At 39.4% G+C, this 25,484-nt stretch overlaps 2 protein-coding genes across 8 annotated transcripts in view; one reads left to right on the top strand and one right to left on the bottom strand.

Moving 5' to 3' along the window:
- LOC6574842 (sterile alpha motif domain-containing protein 5) overlaps window positions 1–22,070 on the bottom strand; it is a 177,562-nt gene extending 155,492 nt beyond the window's left edge. For 4 of the 7 annotated variants that reach the window (XM_044008057.1, XM_044008059.1, XM_044008058.1 and 1 more), the window contains exon 1: window positions 20,846–22,067. The gene's annotated coding sequence lies outside the window, so the exon portion shown is untranslated. Of the gene's footprint in view, window positions 1–20,845 lie in introns of all 7 variants that reach the window. The other 3 variants (XM_044008061.1, XM_044008062.1, XM_032733818.2) reach the window with 3 other exon arrangements.
- Window positions 22,071–22,722: 652 nt separating this feature from the next.
- LOC6574837 lies at window positions 22,723–24,692 on the top strand. The gene is given in 1 exon segment (XM_044007994.1): window positions 22,723–24,692. A coding segment is annotated over 1 exon segment (1,725 nt). The 5' UTR covers window positions 22,723–22,896; the 3' UTR covers window positions 24,622–24,692.
- The last annotated feature ends 792 nt before the right edge of the window (window positions 24,693–25,484 follow it).

The following is a 25,484-nucleotide window of genomic DNA, read 5'->3' as shown; positions in this document are numbered from 1 at the left end:
TTTCAATAAAGCAAAGCAAACAGGCGACAGACACCAAGCCAAATTAGCTTCGGGCAATGGCAAAGGATAACAGCAAAGGATATTGTCGTGCTGGTGCTGCTGGTGCTGCTGCTGCTGCTGACAACTGCGACACAGCGTCAAAGGCCGCTGTTGCTTAAAGGCATCTTCCTGGCACTGTAAGACGCTCAGCTGGAAAATCAAGTTGGCCACCCAACAGCAGCAGCAACAGCCGCAAATCATGAAATAAACTCTTTAATTACGCCTCACGACTTTGCGGCGGGTAGTGAGGCACGCAACAAGCTAAATGGAAAATTATGCAAAATGCAGCAGCAACAGCAACAGCAACAGCAACGGCAGCAACAGCAGCAGCTTCCGAAATTGCAAGTAAAAATTATAAAATCTTTGGCACGACAAAACTGCAAATTACCAAATTATAAACAAAAAGCAATGCTGATGACGGCCAGCAAAGCCATAAAAAGCCCGAGGATGCAGCAGCAGCTCTAAAGCAGAGAGAGAGAGGGAGAGAGCGTGAGAGCGAAAGAGAGCGGTAGAGAGAGTCAGGCAGTCAGGCAGACCGCACACAGCATGTCGCCCAGACATGCCAAGCAGTCTTTGGGGGGACCCCCTCGGACCAAACAACCAACCAAACTAGCCCGAACGCCCCTTCGCCCGCCCCGTTTGTAAGCGCATTTAAACAACCTGATGGTTCGCCTGCCAAACCAACTTCGACGTCTACCCCGCTCATCCAGTCGCCCGCTCACCTGGTCCGCAACGCTTGGCACCCACTCGATTATCACCGAAAAACGATTGACCTCACGAATTCGTAATTAATTTTCACAAAAGTTTTCCATTCGAAGACAAACTTCAAACAAAAGGCTCGAGCACACAGAATGTGAAACGTGGCTGTGGATCGTTTTTGGGCTTGGATTGCTTTTCCTTCGCTCGCTCCACACTCGATGCATGTGGAGTGCAGTGCAGTGCCAGGCAAGGCAGTGTATGTGCTATGGTTACTACAATGTTTAAACATTTGAGCAGCCCGCCCGGTACATGCCGTGCCACACCGTGCCACAGCACACTGCCCCACACACACTGTGGGGGGGCAACAAGTGAGTCTCGCTCCAAAGTTGAATCTTGCTGCGATTCGTTCGTTTTGTTGGTTCATTCGCTAGTTGTGCGCATGATGTCGCTTAAGTGCTGAAACAATGTTCCAAGTTGTAAGAGCAACAACAACAGCAACAACAACAGCAACAACAACAACAACAACTGCCTGTCGTTGCACCAAAAATAAAGTGTGTAAAAATGAGCAACTTTTTCAAGTGAGAAGCAACTATGTGCCCTGGCAAGCAACACAAACACAAGTACACACACACACACACACACACACACACAGAGAAACTGAGACAAGGCAACGCATAGACAACGCCAACGACAACAACCTCAACAGCCCCAGCAGCAGATACTCGCACTCCACACCACAAGCTGGCAAAAGATACAATTTCGCTGCAGCTCAGACTGAAGCAATGCAAGGAAGTATGTGCATGTGCGTGTGTGTGTGTGTGTGTAGGGTGTGTGGGTGTATCTTGGCATGCACACACAATTTTCCAACTGGCAACATAAAGTGCACAAATTGCAATTGCAGCCAAAGCGCGGGAATCAGGACAAGAGCACATGTCCTATAGAAACTCCAGAGAGGCGCTCCTAAAGCGCCTCTTCAGCAGCCTAAAAGTATTTATATTATGGAGTCGAGATCATTTGCTATCCGAGATAGTAACTCATGAGTTGATCAGTAGATGTTGGCTTGTAAAAAGTTCTTATCTGAGCTGTGTTTTAGCTGAAGCATATGATTTGCTTTGTTAATTTGTGTTCATTAAAATAGCAGTGCAAATAGTAGTAGTAATAGTAGTAGAATAAATGTTAGACAACTTAATTTAATGATTAAATATCATATTTTAAAAACAATTTGAACGATGAAAGTATTGGTCTACTATTATTGCTACTACTATTTTTATAAACAAAGGGATATGTAATAGTAGTAAGAGTAGTAGTAGTAGTAGTAGCGATTGAACCATAAATTTTCGAACTAAAATGTAGAGTCTAAGTAAATCATTCTAAATTAATAGCAATTTATAACCCTATTAATATTCGTTTCAAAGTAAGTCAGTCTACATTAATAATAATATATATCGATAATAAAAATATGTTTATTCCTTTATCAATTATATCAATATTAATATTCCATAAATACAAATTGTTTTCAACATATTTAGTTTAGCTTTTTGACATTAATTATTACTACTACTATATATGTAGGTCTATATATTACGAATTGTTCATTATATCATTTTCATTAAATTGCATTTCATATAGATATATATTTGTATACAATATGTGCTACCATTTCCCATGTTTCATGCCACATACAAATAATCTTAGGAATTGCTCATTTTCCAGCACACATTAAGCACTCAGAGCTTCTACGGTAAGTGCTCCGGCATAGATTAACGCCATCTTTGCTATCTTTCCCCACACACACACACACAGATGTAAACACAAACTCACACACACATACACCTTACTGTCATTATAATGCTACCCTTTTGTTGAGTCCCAAAATGCAAAGTGCAACTGTGGTATGCAACGTTAAGAGGCGTTGACCGCAACGCAACCTGCCAAACTGATAGTCTCTCCTGCCCTGGCCTTAGACATGGCCGGAATGTTTTCGGCAAACGGCTGCAACTGCAACGGCAACTGCAAGGGCAACGGCAGGGGCAACGTCATTGGCAAAGGGCAACAAAAACGGCAATTGCAGCAGCTCCTGCACGCACATTGACACTTTGCCATGATATTGAGCCACATGCCACATTCAGCATGATCTGCGGTCTATGCCTCCTGCTGCTACACACACCCGATTCTGCTCCTGTTCCTTTAGCTGCTGTTGCTGCTGCTCCTGCCAAACTTTAATTTAAGCTCCTTTTGTGTGGCATTTTTAGCATGATTGCACTACAGTTTGCAACTTCTGTGCTTGCGGTTTGTTGTTGTGGCAGACACCCAATGACGCAGCACAAACTGTTGACCCGATCCGAGACAGCAGTGGACATCGATTTGCTGGCCCCGTTGCCACCCCCGTTACCCGCTGCTATCAGCACTCAAACTTATGTCCAAGTGTAAACAAGTAAGAAAGCTCTAGTCGAGACTGCTCGACTACGAGATCCCCTGAACCCTTGGAGCAATAGATATTTCAATACTTTTTCGCGACTTTCAGCTTACACAAGAAACACGCACACACACACACGCACGTACGCAAACAAAGGCATACATACACACACACGCATACAGACACACATACACACACACACGCATACATACACAAACGCATACACACACACACATACACACACAAGCAACCATGCATAAACACGCATGGGCTGCAGTGTGCGCTTACTATGAGAACTTAATTGTTTAATAACTTTTTTTTATGGACGTACGATCTTCATGAAACTTTTAGATTATGATTATAACATGAATATGCATGTAATTGCCAAAGCACAAGTCTCTAGTATTTGAAATACGCTTTTTACAAAAGTGAGGGTGAGGGGGTGAATTTAGAGGTGGGGGTAAATTTTAACAAAAACCGAAATTGTATAAATTGCATATAAGCATACATTAAAAATTTAGAGACTCTAGCAATAAAGGTATAGAAGATATAATTTTATAACTGGGTTTCGATAAGGTTTTTTATCGATAAAAAAAGATCGAGATGAGTTATCGATTTTTAATGATAAACTTGCATGTAATTGCCAAAGCACAAGTCTCTAGTATTTGAAATACGCTTTTTACAAAAGTGAGGGTGAGGGGGTGAATTTAGAGGTGGGGGGTAAATTTTAACAAAAACCGAAATTGTATAAATTGCATATAAGCATACATTAAAAATTTAGAGACTCTAGCAATAAAGGTATAGAAGATATAATTTTATAACTGGGTTTCGATAAGGTTTTTTATCGATAAAAAAAGATCGAGATGAGTTATCGATTTTTAATGATAAACTGTAATTACGGACATTTTAAAAAAAATTTGAAGTCTCTAGCTCTTATATCTTCTGAAATCGACGCGTTCATACATACGGACAGACGGACAGACGGACAGACGGACAGACGGACAGACAGACGGACAGGGCCAAATCAACTCAGCTCGTCACCCTGATCAAGAATATATATACTTTGTGGGGTCTGCCACGCCTCCTTCTGCCTGTTACATACATTTCAACAAAACCATTATACCCTGATTTCCCATTGAAAATGGGTTCAGGGTATAATAAAAATGCTAACCACAAGAAAGATGCAAAAACTTCAATTGGAGCAGCAGCACAAGCAACTGCAACAGCAACTTTAGCAACAGTTCCAGATTCAACAAATGTGAAGAGTTGGCCAAACATCATTTTATACATATGTTTACATATATGCAATACAATATATATGTATACTAACTCCAAAGAACAAGAAACAAATATATATATATTTAAGCTAAGATTATCATACTCTAACATATACCCCATACAGCTCGCTGCTATGTGAGCATGCCCCAACCGAATTTCATCTCAATTTAATTCCCTAAATTTCACATCAAGTATCTCAAAAGTTTTCCTCAGAAATTTCGCTGAAGTTTAACGCGTTTTTCTCCACTTGTTTGCTGATATTGAAATTAATTTTGGAAGCTGCTGGCGACAAGAGCACAACAACAGCTGCCAAAAACCAGCCCAGCAGGCAGGCTCCTACCAGGCACACACACACACACCCATACACCCCGTCATTTCGCCTTTGTTGTGTGACTTGTAACTTTTGTAAAGCGCTTTTTTCGGCGCTCAAGTTAAATTTGAACGCTTGACTTGGACAACTTTCCGCGAGTGACAGTTGCCGCTGCCGCTGCCGCTGTCGCCGTTGCCGTCGCTGCACTCTCCGTCGCAACTCTCCGGGATGTAAGCAGCGTGCTGAGGCCTTTTAGACGGCGCAAATTGCTTCAAGTTTTATTTCTCTTGCCTTATTGCTGGCATTCAAGTGCTTAAATGTCTCACGAGTGTTACACGTCATTTGAGTGCGCACTCGAAAAAGACTACAAAAACTACAAACTAGAGCCATGAATTAAGCGGAAAGCAGCTGCTGTTGCTGCTGCAGCTTTTATGGCATTAAGTATCTTTTTGGTGCAGCGCGAGAGGCGGGAGGGGGACGCAACCGCGACGTCAAAAGCTAGAGACAAGTTCAACTTAATCAATTTAAAGTGCTCACCGCAAAGTCAACAGTTCAAACTAACCGCAAGGCTGTAAATACGCACCCACACAGAGCGCGACAGAGAGAGAGAGAGAAAGACAGAGAGAGGAAGAGAGAGAGGCAACTATGCTGGCTGCCTGCCCTTGCCTTAGTCTGGACTGAGTTATTAGGCAAATTGCAGCACATCGACTCTCAGCAGGTTGTCGTTCGGCTGACCAACAAGTGTCCAGCTCTTCCATGGAGCTGTGGACACTTCCTACTGTCCAATTACCTACCCCCCATTGTCCTGGCATGTTAAGTATCCTTTACACTGTGCGCCTTTTGTTTTGCCCTTCGTCTCGCTGCTTTTTTTCCCCCCGCCCCCCTCCCATTTTCTAACACGCTGCGACGCTGTCAACGTGCCGCACACTTTACCTCGGCCTCTGTCTCAGTTCCCGCTGCTTGTTTGGCTACGTGTATTTGTGTTTACTTTGTTGTCAACATTGGAAAATTATGAAAATTAATATGAAAATTGTTATTATTATGGACACTCTACGCCATTCACTCTCTGTGTGTGTGTGTTCGCGTGCGTGCCTGTGTTTGCACAGCCAATTGTTAGTTTTGGATTTAATTACTTGCCTCAACTCAACTTCAACATTAATTTGATTGAGCATTATGCGACATTGAGCCGCCCCGACTTGAGTTCGTGCCCATTTTAAAGTTGTACAATTGATGGCATACTTAACCCCATTCTCCGTTCGACTCTCTCCAGCCCTTTCTCTATCGCCAAGTCGGAAAAGGGTCTGGCATTTTCCCAGCGCATGCAGAAAGCACAAAATAGAAACCCGAAGCAAATCAATTGGGCAGCCGCTTTGCACTCTCGACATTTGTTGTTGTTGTTGTTGTTGTTGTTGCGGCGCTATTTGCATTGAATTATGCAATCAGCTTACTTGCAATACACCAACACACACACACACACACACACACATATACACACATGAATGCTCTCTAATATATGCGAGTGAAAAGTTAAGCCAAGCAAAAGATTGCCAGGATATGCTAAGCAAGGCAGCGAGTAAAGCAGCTAAGCAGAGCTCAATCTGCATTTATGATAAGCATAAGCCTGACATCTTGTTAACTGGGCTGCCAGCAAAAGAATCAGCTCAATTATGTTTATGCATAGTTTATGATACGATATGAGAAAGATATGATATGGAATGATATATGATACGTCCATATCGATTGGGCTCTACTAGTATATGTTTAACTAAATGAAGAGTTTTGTATTGAAAGCGAAAGGGAAAGATAGATAGTTGATTTTGATTAGTTAATTTGGTTAGCTAATAAAGGTCGTATACTTGGTCTATTAACGATAACCATCTCATATATATTTAACTCAAACTATAATAAGATCTTGTCTTAATGTAATTTTAAAATTATGTATGTATATTAATAAAAACTTTTTCTTGGTATACACTAAAAATACATTATTTATAGTTTTCATATTTTATATAAAGGATTATATATTTTTTTGTTGTACATTTCTCATTTTAAATTTTATATTTCACATTTCGAAACTTTATATTATATATTTTATAATTTATATATATTTTATAATTTATTTATAATTTATATATCAATTTTAAGTTTTATAATTTATATTTAACATTTTTCATTCGAAATTTTTTATTTTATATTATATATTTTATATATATATTTTTTTAATATTTCATATTTTATTTTTTCAATTTTATATTTTTTATTATAAATTTTATTTTATATTTATTATATATTTCATATATCAAATTATAGACCATTTTTCATATATTTTTTTAACACATCAGAATTAAACTGTCTATCAAATAAGTCAAAATAAAAGCTTTTAAAAATATAACGCACTTAAGTGAGCCAACGTTTAATTAACGAAATCGTAAAACTATCATTTACCCAATTCATTAAAATCTGCCACCTTTAATTAGATCTCTTGATAGGCCAGGAAAATCGAATTCGAATACGGATTCGAATTCAATTAGCGAGCACTTAAAAAACGAAAGCGAGAGAGACAGAAGGAGAAAAAAGACTATATAGTTAGCTTCGCTAATAGAATCGTCATAAAACACTCCATTATAAATGTCGAATGTCAATGAATATGAACGCTCGGCCATAAAACTCGAATTGCCCAAATTAAGCAGCTGTTTAAAAAGTACAAAATTCCCCAAATAGACCGCCCTCCCCCTTTCGCTGTAATTCATATGCATTGAGTGGGCCTGAGCAGAGGGGATTGGCAGTGGGCCGGCAGCCATGACAGTTTTTTATGACACTTTTATTTCCTGCAGGCAAATAAAGCAGCAGGCAAAAGTTTTACGGTTTATGCAGTCAAACTTTCAACTTCATTATCATGATATGGCCACTGAATGCAGTGAATGCAGTGAATGCATTTTTATTTATTATTATTATTTACAAATGCATTAAACACCATATTTAATTGCATCATAAAAACGAGTCCGACGACGACGACGACGACGACGACACGACGACAGTTGGACATTCAGCCAACAGCCGAGTCGCTCTGTCTGCGGCCACCAAATGCAATTGAAAATGCTTTTCCGATGTATCTGTGTATCTGTATCTATGGCTGTGCAACTGCATCTGTATCTGTTGCCTGCGCGGCCTGTGTTTGTATTGGTATCTGTATCTGTTTATTTAGTTGCATTGCTTATCGCAAATGCCTTTTCCCTATAACGCTTATGCGTGTGATATTTTTATGGGTTTTCCAGTCAGCCAAGCTGATAGACAAGTTACATATTTGGCCCCTGTTTCTGTTGGCTAGTCTTGTTGTTGTTGTTGTTATTGCTGCTGCTGCTGCTGTTGTTGTTTGCTGTTCACAGTTTTTCGTTATTATTTACACAATTGACCCTTTCACACCAAAAACTCATTGAACTTCGGCAGCAGCAGCAGCAGCTCACGTACAGCAAGTTCTTAGCAGCGGGTGTGTATAAGTATCTGTGTGTCCATGTGTGTGTGTGTGTGTTTGTTGTGTGCACCTCTCGCTGAACTGTAAATAGTCATAAATGTTTTGTTTATGTTTACAATTTAGCTGCTGTTGTAGTTGCTGTTGCTGTTGCTGTTGCAGTTCGTGACTTCTCTAATGTTGTCGACGTGGTTGTTGCAGCATGTTTCCTTCTCCTTGTTGTTGTTGTTGCAACTGCTGTTGCTGCTGCTGCTGCTGCTGCTGCTGTTCGAGCCAAGATTTCTGAATTGGTAATGGAGCATGTGCAGTTCAGAGAGGTGAGCGAGCTGCATTTTATTGCTATCTAAATCGCTGACCGGCCATTTACGTATGTCTTGGGCTTTTATTTGCTTTTAATTTGACTCGAAACGGGACTCGAAATGTCAGCTCTAATCTACATATGCCAACGGAAATAATCAGAGACTCTCGCCCGGCTCTCTCACCCCATCCCCGCCCCACGAATCGACTACATAAATCTCTGTATATGCATATTATTAATGCATTCAATTAAGTGGCAATAACAATTAAAGTCATTATAATGAACATTAAGTCAAATTGCCAAAAGCTATGAAAAGTTGTTGTTGCTGCTATTGTTTTGGTATTGTTGCTTGTTGTTGTTTCTTTGTTAAAGTCCACACAAAATAGCGCACTAAATTATTTACGATTCCGTCTAAATAACAACGAAAAATTATAGCCAACTCTACTCTTAACACAAGCACTTCACATAATGTAAACGAGGCCCAATAACACATTATAAAACAATGTTTATTATTGTTTTTTTTTTTTTTTTTTCTAGCCGGATTAGTTTTTAAGTGCTGCCGTAATGAAGACTAGGCTCAAGCACAAAACAAAAAGTGCCCATAAATAATTAACAAAGCTTGCAAAAAAGCCGCATTAAATGAAATTCGAAATAAAAAGCGCGTATTAAGCCTAGCTGGCAGTAATATCAAAATAATATCAAATCTATAAACGAGCCAATTTTAATTGCATTGAAATGAGTTTTATTCAACTCTTTATTAATCTACTTTAATTTAATGGCAAGTTTGTAGGTTCATCTAATCTATATCGGATCGTTTTTTAAGGGCTCAGCTCCTGAAACCGGTTGGAAATGCTCAACTAACTAATCAGTTTACAATAACAAAATTAGATTAGGCCAAATTAATTGATATGCCAAAATCAGGAAAAAAGGTTGTCCCAAACAATCGGATTGAGGCCCAACAGAAATGTATTGAGCCACATTAATTAGGGCCAACAAATGACAACAACAAAGCGCGGCAAACTAAATCATTCAGTTGTCTTTCTCGCATGGCATTTTAAACTCCATTTATCATTGGCACCGATGAGCAGCGAACAATCAATTAAATGGATGAGCGTGGAGAGAGATTGACTAGCCAACAGATACCCTGTAGCTGAAAATGAAGAGCGAATGCTTTTTTAGCTAAACTAAATGGAGCATTTAGATTAAATTTTTCTATATATATTCTAGAGCTTAACTGATATCCGAGTCCTTCACACACCATAGTTGCATATACTCAGCTCACACATTGCACCAATTACAGGGTATTGCGAGTTGCGAACTAAAATAAAGCCATATGATTAATGCCAAACATATTGTGGGCAATCAATAAAATGAAATAATACACAATTTAGCATAAATTATGCAAAGGGTATAATTAAATAATAATAAAATCGTATAGTCGTTATATATATGTATGTATATATATGCATGGGGCTGTGTCAATGCGAAATTAACTTAAATTATTTAAACAAAAAGCAGAGCAAAGCAACAACAAAGCCAAATTGGATTTTTGTGATACGAATTTGAAATTTCGGAGCTGCAATTAAAAATGCGCATAAATTACAATTGAATAACAGCAACTAAAAGCAACAACAACAACTCAACGAAACCCGACAACAATATTAGTTTATAATTGCAATATAAATTATAAATAAATGCTCGCGCCTGTCACAACAACACCAACAGCAGCAGCAACAACTGCAAATATTTTGCATAAATTAATGAATTACGAGATGAAGAGAACAAGAAAAATAGGTGAGTACATTGAGCCACAATGAAAATTAATTAAAATATTCATAAGCCAACTCTGCGCGGGCGTCACCGCAGTTGACGATTAAATGTCAAATTCAGTCGAGTAAAAAAAAGAGAGAGAAAAAAATCTTTGTGCTTGAAGCAATGAAAGTGCGAACGCCAGTTGGCTATAAAACTATAATGAATGATTATAAAAAATATATAAAAATATATATAATATGTATACATATACATATATATAGTGAAGTATTATTGTACTTATATACAAGCGGATTAGAATATATTGATTTTGTACATATAATAAATATTTTAGTTTTATATATATATATATATTTTAGTTTTAAACTTTTTATTTTTTTAGTTTAACATCTCTAATCATGATTTTACAATATAATCATTGAAAGTGAAATATTCGATTTTTGATATTCATAAATTTAGCTTGAAAGAGTATTCTGTAGTCGATTGCCTGCAACTGCAACATTCGTAGTTCTGACAGATATTTTTTTTTTAACTTTCTCATTTTTTCTCTTAATTTTAGCTAATAATAATATGAGATATGAATGTTTATTTGCTTTAATATCTGTTTAGATTATTATTTATAATATAATTTATATATATTAAAGTCAGATGATTGCCTGATATAGTGATAATAGGTCGAAACTAACTAACTAAACTAAGGCGCGAATAATATTAACGACATTTCTATTCTAATGTGAATATCACAGACGAATACAAATATGTAATAGACTACGTAAAAGTATATATTTAAGTTTTTTATATAGGATCTATAATCCTTTAAATTAAACATTAAATAGCTCTTTTTTCAGCTAATTTAAAAAGAAATTTACTTTAATGCATAAAAATTGGTATATTCTCACTTTCTCTCTCTCTCTCTCTCTCTCTCTCTCTCTCTCTCTCTCTCTCTCTCTCTCTCTCTCACTCTCTCTCCTCCTTCATATACTCCCACAATTACTTGGCTTCTGTAAGCAGCTAGCATTTAAGATCTGCTATTTGGATTAGCTCCATTTGAAGTAACGCCTTTTAATATTGAGCGTGGGCGCGACGTGTGAAAAGCGGTTCTTGTTTTCTAATTAATGTTGCCGTCGCACAACAACAACAACAACAACAACAGCAACAGCTACGAGCCACAAAGGGTTCAGTGCTCTCAGCGTGGCTCATGTTGTTGGTGTTTGGCATTTCCTGTAATTTGTCGAGCGCGGAAATTGCTAGCTGGCCAGGCTCACAGGCTCTTGCATATTAATTTAAATATAATTATGATAATTTTTATTGTCAAGCCAAAGAGGCAAAGGCTGCCACATGTTGATGTTGCTGCTGCTGTTGGCCCTTGGGCAACGAACCCTTTTTCGTCCTTAACCATCCGATTGGATTAGTTATTGAGTTATTTTAAAACTGAAAGCAACGATCCTTAACGCAACGCGACGGTCGCGCTTCGCTGAACGCGCTGCAGTTCAGGCCGGGCCAACAACTTGTGACTGACATTTGTGCGTCAAATTAAGTGAACTCTTTCCTTTTCTCTGCTTCTTCTTCTTTTTCTTCTTCTGCTTTGTTGTCTTTGCTTTGCTGCTGCAAGGAGTCAGCCGTCGGAGTTAGTGGCACATGGTCAACAAGAGGTTGGCTTCCTGCCCTGCCTGGCCCGGCCCGGCCTGGCCCGGCTTCACTGCCTGACTGACAGACTGTGAGTGACTGTTATTGTTGTTGTCTTCGGCCTGTCCCCTGCGTTGCGTAAACTATAATTAATAACAAAACATGTTATGGTTATGCCCGTGCTGCCGTCTCATGAAAATTGTTTCTTATTTTTTTTTTTCTTGCCCGCGGCCTGCGGCTCACAAAAGTAAGCGACGGCGACGGCAACGGCGGCTGCTGCTGCAACTCTTTGAGTCTGGATGATGATCGGGCTTCTGCTGCCTGCTGCTGCAACAGTTGCTGCTGCTGCCTATTCTGAATCTCTTGAGCCAGCCTCGCCAGGGCTGTGCAACACATGTTATGCATTTTTTAGCTGTCCTCGGCATTCGAAAAATTATGTAGCATTTAATTAGCGCATAATTGCAGCGGCCTCAGCCTCAGCCCCAAGTCGTTAGCTCCCAAAGCTGACAGAGACAAAGCTTTGGCTTAATCCCCGCAGCTACTTAGCGAGCGGACCACAAACATGTCAACGCATGTCACACACAGAGAGAGAGGGCCAGAGAGAGAGACAGAGAGAGAGAGAGAGAGAGACAGAGAGCGGGAGCTTAACTCAATCCCCTTCATATTTTATGCATTTTCTATTTATTTATTATTTTCTTCTTTTTTTTTTTTTGTCTAAGCAAGTTCAAAGGCAGTCAACGGCTCCCGTTGGAAAAACTCTTCTGCCGCGACATCGTCATCCTTTCTAAGCGATTTTCATATGCCTTCGCTGAAGTGTTCGAGCTTTCCAGTTGCCAGTTGGCAGTTGGCAGTTGGCAGTTGCCAGTTGCTTGTGGCTTGGCAAATACTCAACAAACCATGAAAGTAAATAAATGTTTTGCAACGTTGCAGAAATAAAATGCAATTTAAGTCGCACCAAACTGACTAACGCGACCGAAAAAAAAAAAAAAAAAAAACAGAAAACAAAAACAAGCCCAAACAAACAAAAACAAAATGTGTAAAAAGCTGCACACAAAATATATATGTATATATACTATGTGCATACTGAAATATCTAGAACGTTGCAACGCAGCATGCCTCCTGTCTAGCCTGCCACGCTGCATGTTTCACAGTTTTGTTTTTTATATTTTTATAAAAAAAAAAATTTACTTATATATACATATATAAATGTTTGTATATATATTTCTTTTCTGCATTAGAATCGTCTGTTTGGCTGGCAGTTAAAGTTGGGGGCTTCGAACTTTTGCATGCTGCACAAAGGAAAGTGAAATGCAAAATGAGTTTGCCTGCCTATGCGAGAGGGGGGTATTTGGGAGAGGGTTTTTGGAAGAGGTTATGCAAATGCAGCTGAGCTAAGGGAGTTGCCCGTATTCCCATACAAAATTAGCTGCAAAAAAAGGTTAGGAATTACAAGTATTTAAGAACATGAGCAAAAGGATCCAAAATACATCATTCACAAGGCACCAGAAACTGTGCTTGAGTCTCGAATAAAAATTGATCATTTACATTCAACAAATATTTCAATTCCAGTCACTATCACATTTTGAATAATATCTAATTTTGTGTACTGTAATTGTAGAACGTGCTCAATATTAATGCCAATTTTGAAGTTGAAATTAACGAAACATTTTTATAATATATACATATATAAAAATATATAAGATAATTTTAATTAAAAATTTAAATTTCTCAATAATATATAAAAAATTAGATAATTTAAAAATTTTTTTAAATGTTAAATAATATAATTTACATTGAAAATTTTAATTCATTTCATTTCTATTAATCTTACATATATTTTATTTATATATATTTTAATATATTGAAAAATTATGTATATTTTCTCATTTATTTGGTATGTTTGCATATTTATTATATTAAATTTTAATTTTCATTTATAAAATTAATTTATTTCGAATTGATTAATTTCGGTTCCTTTACATCTGACTTATACGTTAATATTTTAAAATTTCATTAAATATTTCTTTTATGTTCAACTGAATTTATTTTTCGTTCGCCTTTTCCCTTCTGCCCATCAAGGCGCATTTTTGCTGTGAATGATTTCGAATCATTCGTTCGGCCTATTGTGTTTAATGTTTCTCCTGGGAAACGTTAAAGTAAAACGAATTGAAAACCGAAAAAAAAGGAAAGAAAAACGAAAAAAACAACAACATGCGAAGTGCTGCAAATGGCAGACGAAACGGAACAATAATTAAAGCAAAATCAACAGCAACAACAACAGGAACAAAATGAGGACACAACAACAAGCAGAAGAAGATGAAGAAGAATAAGGGAGAAGCAGGAGGAAAAGCCAACGCTGCAGCTCCTCAAACTTTGAATGGATGATGTGCGCCTGGTGGATGGATAACTGCCCCTTGCAACAAAAATCATGTCGTTCCAGTTGTCGTCTGTTGTTGTTGTTCTTGTTGTTGCTGCATTTTGCAGATTTTTTCTTATTTTTTTTTTTTTAACTTTTTTTATGTTGCTCTGTCATTGATGCCGCTGCGTTGATTTGTTGTTGTTTTTACTGATGAGCCAAGAGTACGATAGGAAAAAAAAATAGAAAAAAGCTGGAGCTAAAAAAATGCAGTGCAAAAGTCGAGTGTAAGGCTGATATCTACAGCGTCAACTGGTTGGGTGTCGCCGCAGACAACTTGAAAAAGCTAAGAGCAGACAGAGGAGAGCGGAGATCTATGCAGCAGCCAGTGCCGTTCCCTGCCCCCGCCCCCCCTTTCATGCCCCTTCAATGCCAAATGTTGCACTGCACAGCCGTGCCTCTTCTCAATTGACAGTCACGTCATTTTTGCCAGCGGAACACACACGCAGTCGGGCCAGCAAACAGATTTCCCAGACAAGCAGGTGGCAAAGCCTGCGAGCTACAACTACAGCAACAACAGCAACAGCAACTACAGCAGCAACAACAACAGCTATTGATGTGCCCCGCAGTAGCAGCGGTAATTGCTGAACGGTCTGCGTTCCATGCAAATTTTGCGTTTGCGTGTCTAGGCCTACAAACAAATACACACAAGCATACACACACACACACACGCATACTCATACACACACAATGCCTGCCCCGCCCATTGTTGCCTGACGCCCTATTGTGGCAAAGCATTCAGTTTGGGTTTGTTTCTAGCTGAGATTATGTTGTACTTTTCGAGAATTTAGCTGTTCTCCTCGGCCCTCGCAAATGGGCATACACAATATGCCGTTAAACGTGTTGCGTACAGTGAATACACACAAAGAAAGAAAGTGAAAAGTTATTACTTAAAGTTCTGTATTACCTTGGACATATGTATATTCTCTTTGGGATTAAGCAATATTTAAATATATTCAGGTATATTAGATTAGATTATACAGATTAGTTGATATCTATTTTTCCTTAATCTTTTACTTCCCTCTCGAGTTGGTTCTATAGTGCAGCTCAGCTGAATACGTTTGACATTTTTAAGAGATATTTATATATTTACACCAACAAACACAGCTTAAACTTTAAATTGAATTTCATATTAAAGCTTGTCTAGCCAAAGTACCGTAACACATTCTATATAGTAAAAAGCAAAGCAACATCTGATTAATATACAATCAACATGCCACTAACTCAACGTACTACATACATTTGCCATCGGCACAAATTGAGTTATTAAGACTGCAGCAATTTGCAAGTGTATTAAATCTTCGGCATGCCCTAGTAATTTCTTATGCGACCCGTGTTGCTGTGTTTGGGGCTTGGCTTCAGTTGAGATGATTTCAATTAGTGATAAATCAGCGACTGCCAAGGGAATAAGCACAGCCGGCGAGAGGGCGGCCGAGGAAGAAAGAGAGAGATAGAGAGAGAGAGAGGGAGACAGCAGTATAGACTGCAGTGCAACGGAATTATAGCATTAACAAATTTATTTATAACACAAATTAAATAAACCATTGCGCAGCGACTAGCGAATGCAATTTGCAGATTTACTAACTCATCCCTTTCCCTTCCTTCCCCTCCCCGGCACAACCACTCTCTGCCTGTGGAGGGCAAACTCATCTGGCAAGTGGCCGTCCGCTGTTGCTGTGGCTTAGTCCAAATGGCAATTGCAATTACCAATGGCCATGGCGCAACAACGTGGCATAAAACAACTAAACAACGCAGACCCGACGACAGTTTGACTTGCAATTTTGCTGCCGCTGCCGCTGCCTCTGCCTCTGCCTCTGCTGCTGCCTCTGCCCGTGCTGGACCAAGCGGCCGGCGGTCGCATCATCATCAACATTGAGAGCGCGCGCCCGTAGTAGTGTATCCATTACTCGGAATATGGGCCGTTTACCCAGCAACTGCGAGAGGAGCAGAGAGGCAGCAAGGGTCCGAAAAATGCGCGCGTTTCGAGCCCTGCGGCTAACTGAGGTCCAGTCCCCGCTCCAGCTCCAACTTCAGCTCCAACTACAGCTACAGCTTCAGCGCCCTGGCTGGCCAAGTTTGCGAGAAAATCGATTTCTGCTGCTGCTACGCTTGGCCCATGTGCCGCCTTTTGCGACCAGCCGCAGTTGCATGCCCCACCGCAGCACCGTCCTCTGCTGCCGTCGCTGCTGCTGCTGCTGCTGCTGCTGCTGCTGCTGCTGCTGGCAGGACCTGTACGTTTGTTTGTTTGTTTGTCGCTTTTAATGTTCGCAACGTTCCACCGCGCGGAGGCGACTCTTGACTGATTTTTATGCTTTTGGCCCAATTGCCCCGCAGTAGCCCGAGTCCGAGTCCCAGTCCGAGTCCGAGTCCGAGGCCCATACACAGGCACAGGCACAGGCATCGACTGAGGCCTGGCGACCGGTTTTTGGGCAGCGTTGATCTTTGCGTCAACACAGCATCAGGCAATGTGCACGCCCCGCCCTCTCAACCCTTCCCGCCCCCGCCGCGCCCCATTAGCGGCTCTTTGTTTGCGTTGCAGTTTGCAATATATAAGGTCATTCCCTTTGCTTTTGTTATTGTTGTAGTTGTTGCTGTTGCTCCTGCTCCCATTGTTGTTGTTGTTGTTGTCGAGCCTGCACGCTTTTCGTTTCGTTTGATGGTCGCGCGCACGCGGCCTTTTGTTAGTTTTTCCAGGCGCATTTTCATTATTATTGCCGTATATATATTTATGTGTATATATAAATACTCTTTGCAAATGTGGCCCAATTACTTTAATAACACGTTTGCTTGATTAAGATATTTACCCTAAATGGGTGCACATATAGAAGTAGCATGTGAAGTAACTGAATAGAGGTCTAATTACATTTACTTTAAAATAGTCTAGAGGATTCAAGATCAAAGCAATCAAGAAATTTTGTATATGCATACATACATACATACATATAAAACTATCATTTAAACATAGGTATCACTCTTTTTTTTCGATTTGGTGAAATATTTCTATTTGGTGTTTGAAAAACATCTAAAAATCTAAGGTATGGTTAGAACCAAAATTGTTTTCTAGAATATTCCTAAGTTGTACCATTATTCTGAGCCAAATATTATTATTATTTTTTATATGTATAATCTTTTATTTCTTATTATAAATATGTAATTTAACTTAAAAGAAAAAAAAATTATACTTTTTTTTAAAATTATTTCTGACTGAGAAAGATTGCAACCAACCTTGGGGTTGTCCTTTAATTTTATATATTTCCATTTTAAATAACAAAAATATTGCATTGGAACCAACCTTGGGGTCATCTTTTGCGTTTAATATAATTCCATTTTAAATCAAAAAGTTTTGCATTTTACATGCAGCTGCTTTTATTGCTACTGTTATAAAATTAAAAATTTTATTCTATCGGCAACAGTACAGTATTAAAAAGTATTTTATTAAAATATTACGTATCTGATATCTTGTTTTTCTTACACTTCACATCACACTTGAATAAACATTTTTCTAAAGGAATTTAAAATTCTGCCACAAATATTTTAAATATATAAAAATGAAATCTTTAATATTATTATATTATTGAATAGGAAGTTTCTGTTTTTTCTTAAATTTCTAGTTTTACAAAATCATCCTAATAAACACACTATATCACTTTAATCACATTTTTTATTAATTTCTCAAATTCATATTTCAGTTAGAGTATTGTAGATTCGCCTCGTTCATGCATCTGGATGCTGCCTATTCACAGAATGAATATTTGAGTGTAGTATTTTATTCATTGCACTCACAATTTTGTGCTCTGCTTCGCGTAGTGCTGGCTGGGGCTTAAAGTTAAGTTGGCCATTGGCTGTTGGCCGTTGGCTTAAAGTGCGTCGCCGAGTTGGTCGAAAGGTAGCGGCTGCTTATCGCATAATTGGTAGCAATGTTGGCTGCCAGTTTTTGCGGCGCTGCTGCTGCGAGTCGGACGCATTCCGGAGATGCCGGCAAAACACTTGTCAGCGACTTAAATGGCGCGCAGCTGGGCAAGAAGGAGCCGCATTCACGTCCAAGGTGGACACACCTCTGCCACAGACACGTCGAAGGTGTTGCCACTGATGTTGCTGTGGCTGCTGTTGCTGTTGGTGTTGCAGCTGAGACATTTGATGTGATTATTGAGTTATGCCCAACGGGGGCAGCTGCTTGGCATATTTCTCTTAATTTTTTGATAAAGTTATTCTTCACTCTGCTTCCTTTGTTTTTGCTGAGAGCAACAAAAATAACACACGAATGCACTATGGGCAAAAATACCGATAGTGAGGCATTAACTGCAACTTTAAAGATAGAGCCTTGAAATTTTGCACATACGTTGCTAATATTAATACAAAATTTCGGTTTTTTTTTTTTAAGTTTGAGCCACGCCCTCCCCTTGTCCTCATACATGTGATTAATTTACCGATGAATATCGAAACGATTGCAAGCAATTTCATAAATATTATATATTTTAAGTTAATAAACACTATAAATAAATTCAAAAATAAGTAAATAAATAATTTACTACATATATATTCGCGATTCGCAAATCTGAAAGCAAAACATAGGATATGATATTATTCGTAGGATTCATTTTCTAATTGTCACATAATACCTGTTAATTAGTTTCTAATAGTCTTCATTTTCTTCTTCCAATTCGATGCCGTCCAGTTCAGAAGAGATTACATTCTGTTCTTCTTCCTCTTCTTCATTCTCAGATAAGCTCTGAATAGGGAGGATAAATGTCACATCCATGCATTTTATTTAATGTTTTTATGTTGATATATTGTTGTTTGGACAACCCATTTTCCATTAAAAATGCTAATGCCGCCTCAGCAGTTATAGGTACTACTGCAATGGATGAGTGCTTATTTTCTGCTTCCCACACATTCTCATTGCTCATAGCTTTTTGTAACAGATAAGTTTTTTCGGTTTCTTTTGATTTTTTTGATGAAATCAAAGCAGCATGTACCAAAAGGGGTGTTGCGTTTTTGCTCTCTTCGGCAAGCTCAGAAGCTAATTTCCTCCTTAATCGGGATCCCGCTTCATTATAGTTTAAGCTCTTCCGACCTCCCAAATTATTATTGTTGTCATGACGGTGTATTTTAAACTTAGCACTAGAAGCTAGCCAAAGAGAATGTTTTTGTTTAAATCGATTCATATTTCGATTACATTTTTTCAAATTATATTTCATATACGACGTCAAATTATGGACTTTCTCTTTAATAATGTCAAGTTGCACTTCAGATATATATTCGCTGTTTAAATTTTCCAAAATGTAGTTTCTGACAGCGCTTTCTTGCCTATTGTTGCTGCTCCAAACTTCTAGCAACATTGAATTGCTAATCTCGTATGTATCTGCAACATACGATATTTCGCCAAATGGAGCAAAAAGGAGCAAAAACCCTTTATAGCATTTGATTAAGGAATGTTTACTGAATACCTTGCTACTTAAACATTGAACAACAAACTCTAACATTATAAGTTATCTTCCACGAAACACACAAATATTTTTAAGGTTACGGCTGAAAATACAACTAGCAACACATTGGACGATTACACAATAAATCACAAGTAGCACAAAATCTTTTAATACATTCTGTTAAGCATACCTTTAAGAAGATTTTCCATAGTTAAATTGGTTTGTAAATTTTAATTGCAATAGTTTTTTTACGTCGACAGCTGAGAATAATTTGGCGCACTTTTTGCCATTCACCATGCAACCCTGAATCAGCTGACTTTGACGAAGCTTAAAACATTAGGGGAAGTCCCCAAAATTTTATAAAAATTGTTTTTATGTCTATTGGAAAATCCTTAATGAGATAAAAAAAAAAAATTGCGGATTCGAGATAAAAAAAAAATTAGGTTTATGCCGCACTATCGGTATTTTTGCCCATAGTGGAATGTGAGAAGAGGAATCGAATGGAGCTTTTTTTTTTCCTACCGTTCACCCACGTAGCAGCACAGCAGCACAGCAGCCGTGGCAGTGGCAGCGGCAGCAGCGGCAGCTGATAAAAACATGGAATGACAAAACTAGGAAAAGCCAACTCAGCAGCTGAGCAGCCGGCAGCGCAGCAGGCACAGATTTTATAGCCGACACAACAACAACAACAACCCCAAATGAGTAGTGGCCAAAGAAGAACTAAAAAAAAAAAAGAACATTAAAAAGAGAAGAAGGAAAAAACACAACACGGCTTGCCAACAATAATAACAACTAAACACACACACACACAGAGAGAGAATCACACAATACATGCACACGCAATGCTGGCAGAGCACTCCAGCTGCGCTGCCTGCAATCAATAAAACGGATTAGAAATATCCTCAAATGCGTTGTTCACGGAATAAGAGAGTGAGATGGAGCGTGTGCGAGAGTGGGCGAGAGACAGCGAGAGCAAAGGTTTAAGCAGAAGAGCCCAGCCGTAGCTGAAGGTGACTGCAAATCATTTACAATAACAACGGCAAATGCGAATGAAGCTGAAGGAGACCAAAGGGGGAAAGAAAAAGTAGCGGCACTTACCATGCGATTTGCAAGCTGCGCTGACGTTGACGTCGACAGCGATTGCTGCTGCTGTTTGTTGAATTTACGTTTTTATTTTATCTAAATACTTGAGGCACACGCGTATTTGAAGATTTACCGTTTTTTTCAAGCTTTTGTATTATTGTTGTTGGGGCGTTCCTGTGTGTCACACTTGCAGCACGAAATTCGTACACTCTTTATCTCTCTTTCTCTAAATCTCGCTTCTCTCTTCAGTTGACTGTGACCTTAGCGCCAACGACCTTTGGGGCGGCGGCAGCACTCGACAGCGTCTGCCGGCAAAGCACACACAAATTGTAAACGTTGCTGCCGCTGATGTTACTTTTGTTGTTGTTGTAGTTGTTTTGTTGCTGTAATTTATGTATGCAAAAAACTGTGTACATTAATTGCATGCAAGAGACAGCGACGGTGACGGCGACTGAGGCAGCGGAAGCTTCTGCCTGTTATGCTTGTTTTGTTGCTATTGCTGTCTACCTTTTATTTAAAGCGTCGCTGCTGCTACACATAATTGCAGCAGCCGGCAGCAGCGACGTCGACGCACGAAAATTGCTCGTTTGTATTTGTTGGTGGCTGCCGCTGCTGCTGTTGCTGGAACACACACGATGTTAACGGCGATTGAGCGTGCACAACAACAAAATGCTGATGCTGCTGTTGATGTTTATGTACATATATTTGTGTGTGTGTGTTATCACGATTTCTTATGCTGCACGTGAAGCTCTCAAGCTTGTCATATACTCGTATTATAATTATTTGATTGTCTCTCGTGCTCACCGTTTTATTATGATTTTGATTTTGATTATTATTATTAAGAGTCTCACACGCGCACCGGTAATTGATTCTTATTCATGTTCAATTGCATTTTGGACAATTGCGAAAACTATACAAATTCAACATAAAACGTAACACTAAACCAAAGAGGTGTAAAATAAAATTTTATTTATAATTTTAACCGGATACTTGTTCACTTGACTTTAACAACGATAACAAAAACAAAAACGCAGCAGACGTTCCTTCTGAGAAAGTATTGTATTGTATTGTATTGGTGTATAACGTTCTTGCACTTTACAGTTTTATTCGGTTGCGTTACGGTGTTTTGTATTTGTCGCCTGTCTGTTCTTTCGTTGCGTTCGCAGTGTTTGCCGCTGCGAGAAAAAACACGTCCGTTCACGTCAAGAGTTGCTCGGCAACAGCAACGAACAAACCAAATGAAACGCAACGAACCAACCAACGAGCCAAACAAGCAGATAAACTAAACGAAACGAATGCGAAACGATACGGCTGGCAACGAAACGCGCGCAAGGGATAAAATGCGAAGCATGGCCGAACGAAATGAAACAAAGAGAGCCGCAATGGCAAGCAAAGAGAGCGATAAGATATGCATAGACGCCCATTTAAGCCACAGCGAAACGACGTGAAACGAAACTAAGAGAAAACTCAACGAAAGCATAAAACATGCGAAGCATTTAACGAAAAACGGCACGCTGCATTTACAGGTGATTCCAATCAAATTTCGTAGTTCTTCAAAAACCCAAGATTTTAACTACCTGTTGACAGGTAAATAAAAATATCTAAATAAAAGTGCAGACTCTATATTGGAGTTTTCTTATTTGTAAGAGATTAAGTTTCGAGACATTTAAATATTAAGCAATAAGCAAATATATACAAATATATTTATTTTGTACCTTGTTTATATATACCTCTAAATATTGCTATATATATTATATATTATAGAGGAATAGCTTCATTAGCTCACCTGCCTTCGCTTTGACTTTTGACACCTACTAAGGATAAGTAAGTTTTTCAAGATTTCCTTTTTCGATTAAAACTAATTAGATTAATGTATAAATTAATAGAAAATGTAAAATGTCGAAGCGAGTGCCCAGTTTGTGTTCTCCACTTGGCTCAGAATGTTGTTGGCGCTCAGTGCATTTATGTTTGGTTTGTGGCTGCTACCTGGCCAATCGATAACTTATCGATTATTGGTATCAGCTGAAACCTCAGATGTTGGGTATATCCTTGAGCTCATAGAGAAAATGCAAAGTCAAAGGCCCATTGAGACGTTGCTGTTCATGCAACGGCAAAAGGACTTAAACTCCTGCCTGAACGAGCTGAATCCGATTGGAATACCGGTGCTACGCCTAGACGAGGCTGACGGGACTAGGCTAGGCGAACACTTCAATAGCGAGGCACTCGCCCTACTCTGCATACAGCAGCCGGAGGACTTCGTGCTGCTGCAGTGCCTGGCCGAGATTCTAGATCGGATCAGAGAGACGCGCACTCTGATCTGGTTGAATGTTGCCGAGCCTGATCCACAGCAATATCTATCACTGATCGCCGATCAGGCAGATAAATACAATTTGCTGAATATGCTGGTGCTGCACTCCAAACCGATGGAGCTATCGATAAACGCCTATCGATTGCAGCCATTTCCAGAGGCGACTTTCGCGCCGCTGAATGATTCAAATGGAGGTAAAATCTTCAACTGGATCTGGGGCGACTTTCATCAGAGGACAGCCATAGCCCATCCGAGTCTACACATTCCCGGCAGCTTCCTGGCCAAGCACAGGGTGGGGGGCAGCAAATACTTGGGCGGCTACATGGATCGACTCATCAGGCAGTTCGCACGAATATACAATATTCGATTGAGATTCAGGAAACCAGTGAACGAGAACACCTGGCTAAGTGACGTGGAGATTCGGGGACTGGTGAGCCGGAAGGAGGTGGACTTGCCCATGTATAGCCGGATATTCTCCTTCAATACGGAGTACACCACCTACCTGGACATTTCCCAGGTGTTTATAGTCGTGCCGTGTGGCAAAGAGATGCGATTGGACGACATCTTTAGGAGTCTAAGGCCCTACTTTCTGATCATACTGGGCGTCTATCTGATCTTCGCCCTGCTCGAAAAGCTCTTGGAGCTGGCGAACCAGCGGATCACCCGACGTGAGAGCGGGAACTAGAACTGGTTCGCGTGCTTCGTCAATATGCGCGTCTTCGCTGGCGCCTTGGGCCTGCCATTCGGCATCATCCGACGCTATCGCAGCCTCACGATGCGACAGTTCCTCATGATCATGTACGTCTTCAGTCTGGTCTTCAGCTGCTTCTTCAGCGCCAGCCTGAGCGCCCTGCTGACCAAGTTGCCCTGCTATCAGCACATCCAGAACTTCGAGGAGCTGCAGCAGAGCGGCTTGCCTGTCATGTTCGACGAGTATGCAGCGAGCATGAGTGAGCTGCAGGTGAATCGCCAGCAGATCGGCCAGTTGACCAATAAGATTCTTACGCCCACCATCAAGCGCAACGCTCTGATGTTTGCCCTGGACACGCACCACGCCTACCAGACCTCCAGCCGACTCTGGCAGATCGTGAACAACTACCAGAGCCGTTACAGACGGAACGTCCTATGCGAATCCCCCGGCTTGATCCTGTTCTATGACTATCCCATTGTGGGCCTCGTGCAGAACAACTCCGTCTTCAAGGCAACCCTGAACGAGTTCATCTATCGCGCCCACGACGTCGGCCTGGTCAGGCATTGGATCTCGGAGGCCATGCACAGCCTGACGGCCACCCAGATCGAGCCCCACAACCAAACCCATTCGTATGCCGAGTTCATCCACGCTCCACTCACAAATCGCGACCTGCTCTGGGTGTGGAAACTTTTGGCCACATTTGATGCGGCCGCTGCTCTGGTTTTCGTTCTCGAACTGGCCCAGAAATATTGGCAGGGATGGAGGAATCAGTTGGAGCTGATACTACTCTAAGTCTATCAATGCTTAAAGCTAATTAAATCACTTATTTTTTATATCGATGCATATATATGTGTATAAAAGGATTGAAAATACTTGAATTTACGCTTTATAAAATTAAATCCTAAATTTTCTCACGCACGAAAATCGCTATGGAAAACCAAATATGAAAATTTACGCTTAGGCATTATGAAAAAATTCCTAAATGGCAAAGTCATAAATTTACATTGTAGAACCTTTAATTTTATATAATTTATAAACACCTCAAAAATCACTAAACACTATTTTCAATATTATTATTATATTATATTATGTATTATTAAAAAAAAAAAAAAAAAAAATAATAAAAAAAATTAAATAAATAATAAAAATTTTCAAATCTCTGATATGAGTTTAGTTTTCAGAAAACTATGTACTTTTACAGAAAAGACTAGACAGAGAGAGAGAGAGAGAGAGAGAGAAGGAGAAAGAAAGATAGAGAGAAAGTCTACCAGCCTGGTCGACGCAGAACGCTCAGCACGGCGCTGATCATTATATAAATTTCTATCCTCTCATATCCTATCATTCCTATGTGTCATGATTTGTGGTTATATGCTATTTGTTTTTTTTTTTTTTTTTTTTTTTTTAATTCTTACCATTTTTTCATGTTTAAAACCCTTTTTAGTTTCAACTTTTAGCTACAACTCTGGAAGTCTAACAGTTATTGATAGATACAAATAGATAGATCACATTATAAGTTAGGAAATCAAAACTCTTATACTTTTGAGGGAACTTTTCAAAATTAGAATTTTTATTTCTAAATTAAATAAATAAAATATTTATACAAAAGTTTTTAGTCCTTAAGAGGCTTGAAGTCCATGATACCAAAAATTATGCAC

This window comes from Drosophila mojavensis, unplaced genomic scaffold (assembly GCF_018153725.1).
Source record: "Drosophila mojavensis isolate 15081-1352.22 unplaced genomic scaffold, ASM1815372v1 contig_231, whole genome shotgun sequence".
Classification (NCBI taxonomy): Eukaryota; Metazoa; Arthropoda; class Insecta; order Diptera; family Drosophilidae; genus Drosophila; species Drosophila mojavensis.
This window is presented reverse-complemented; position numbering and strand designations above follow the sequence as displayed.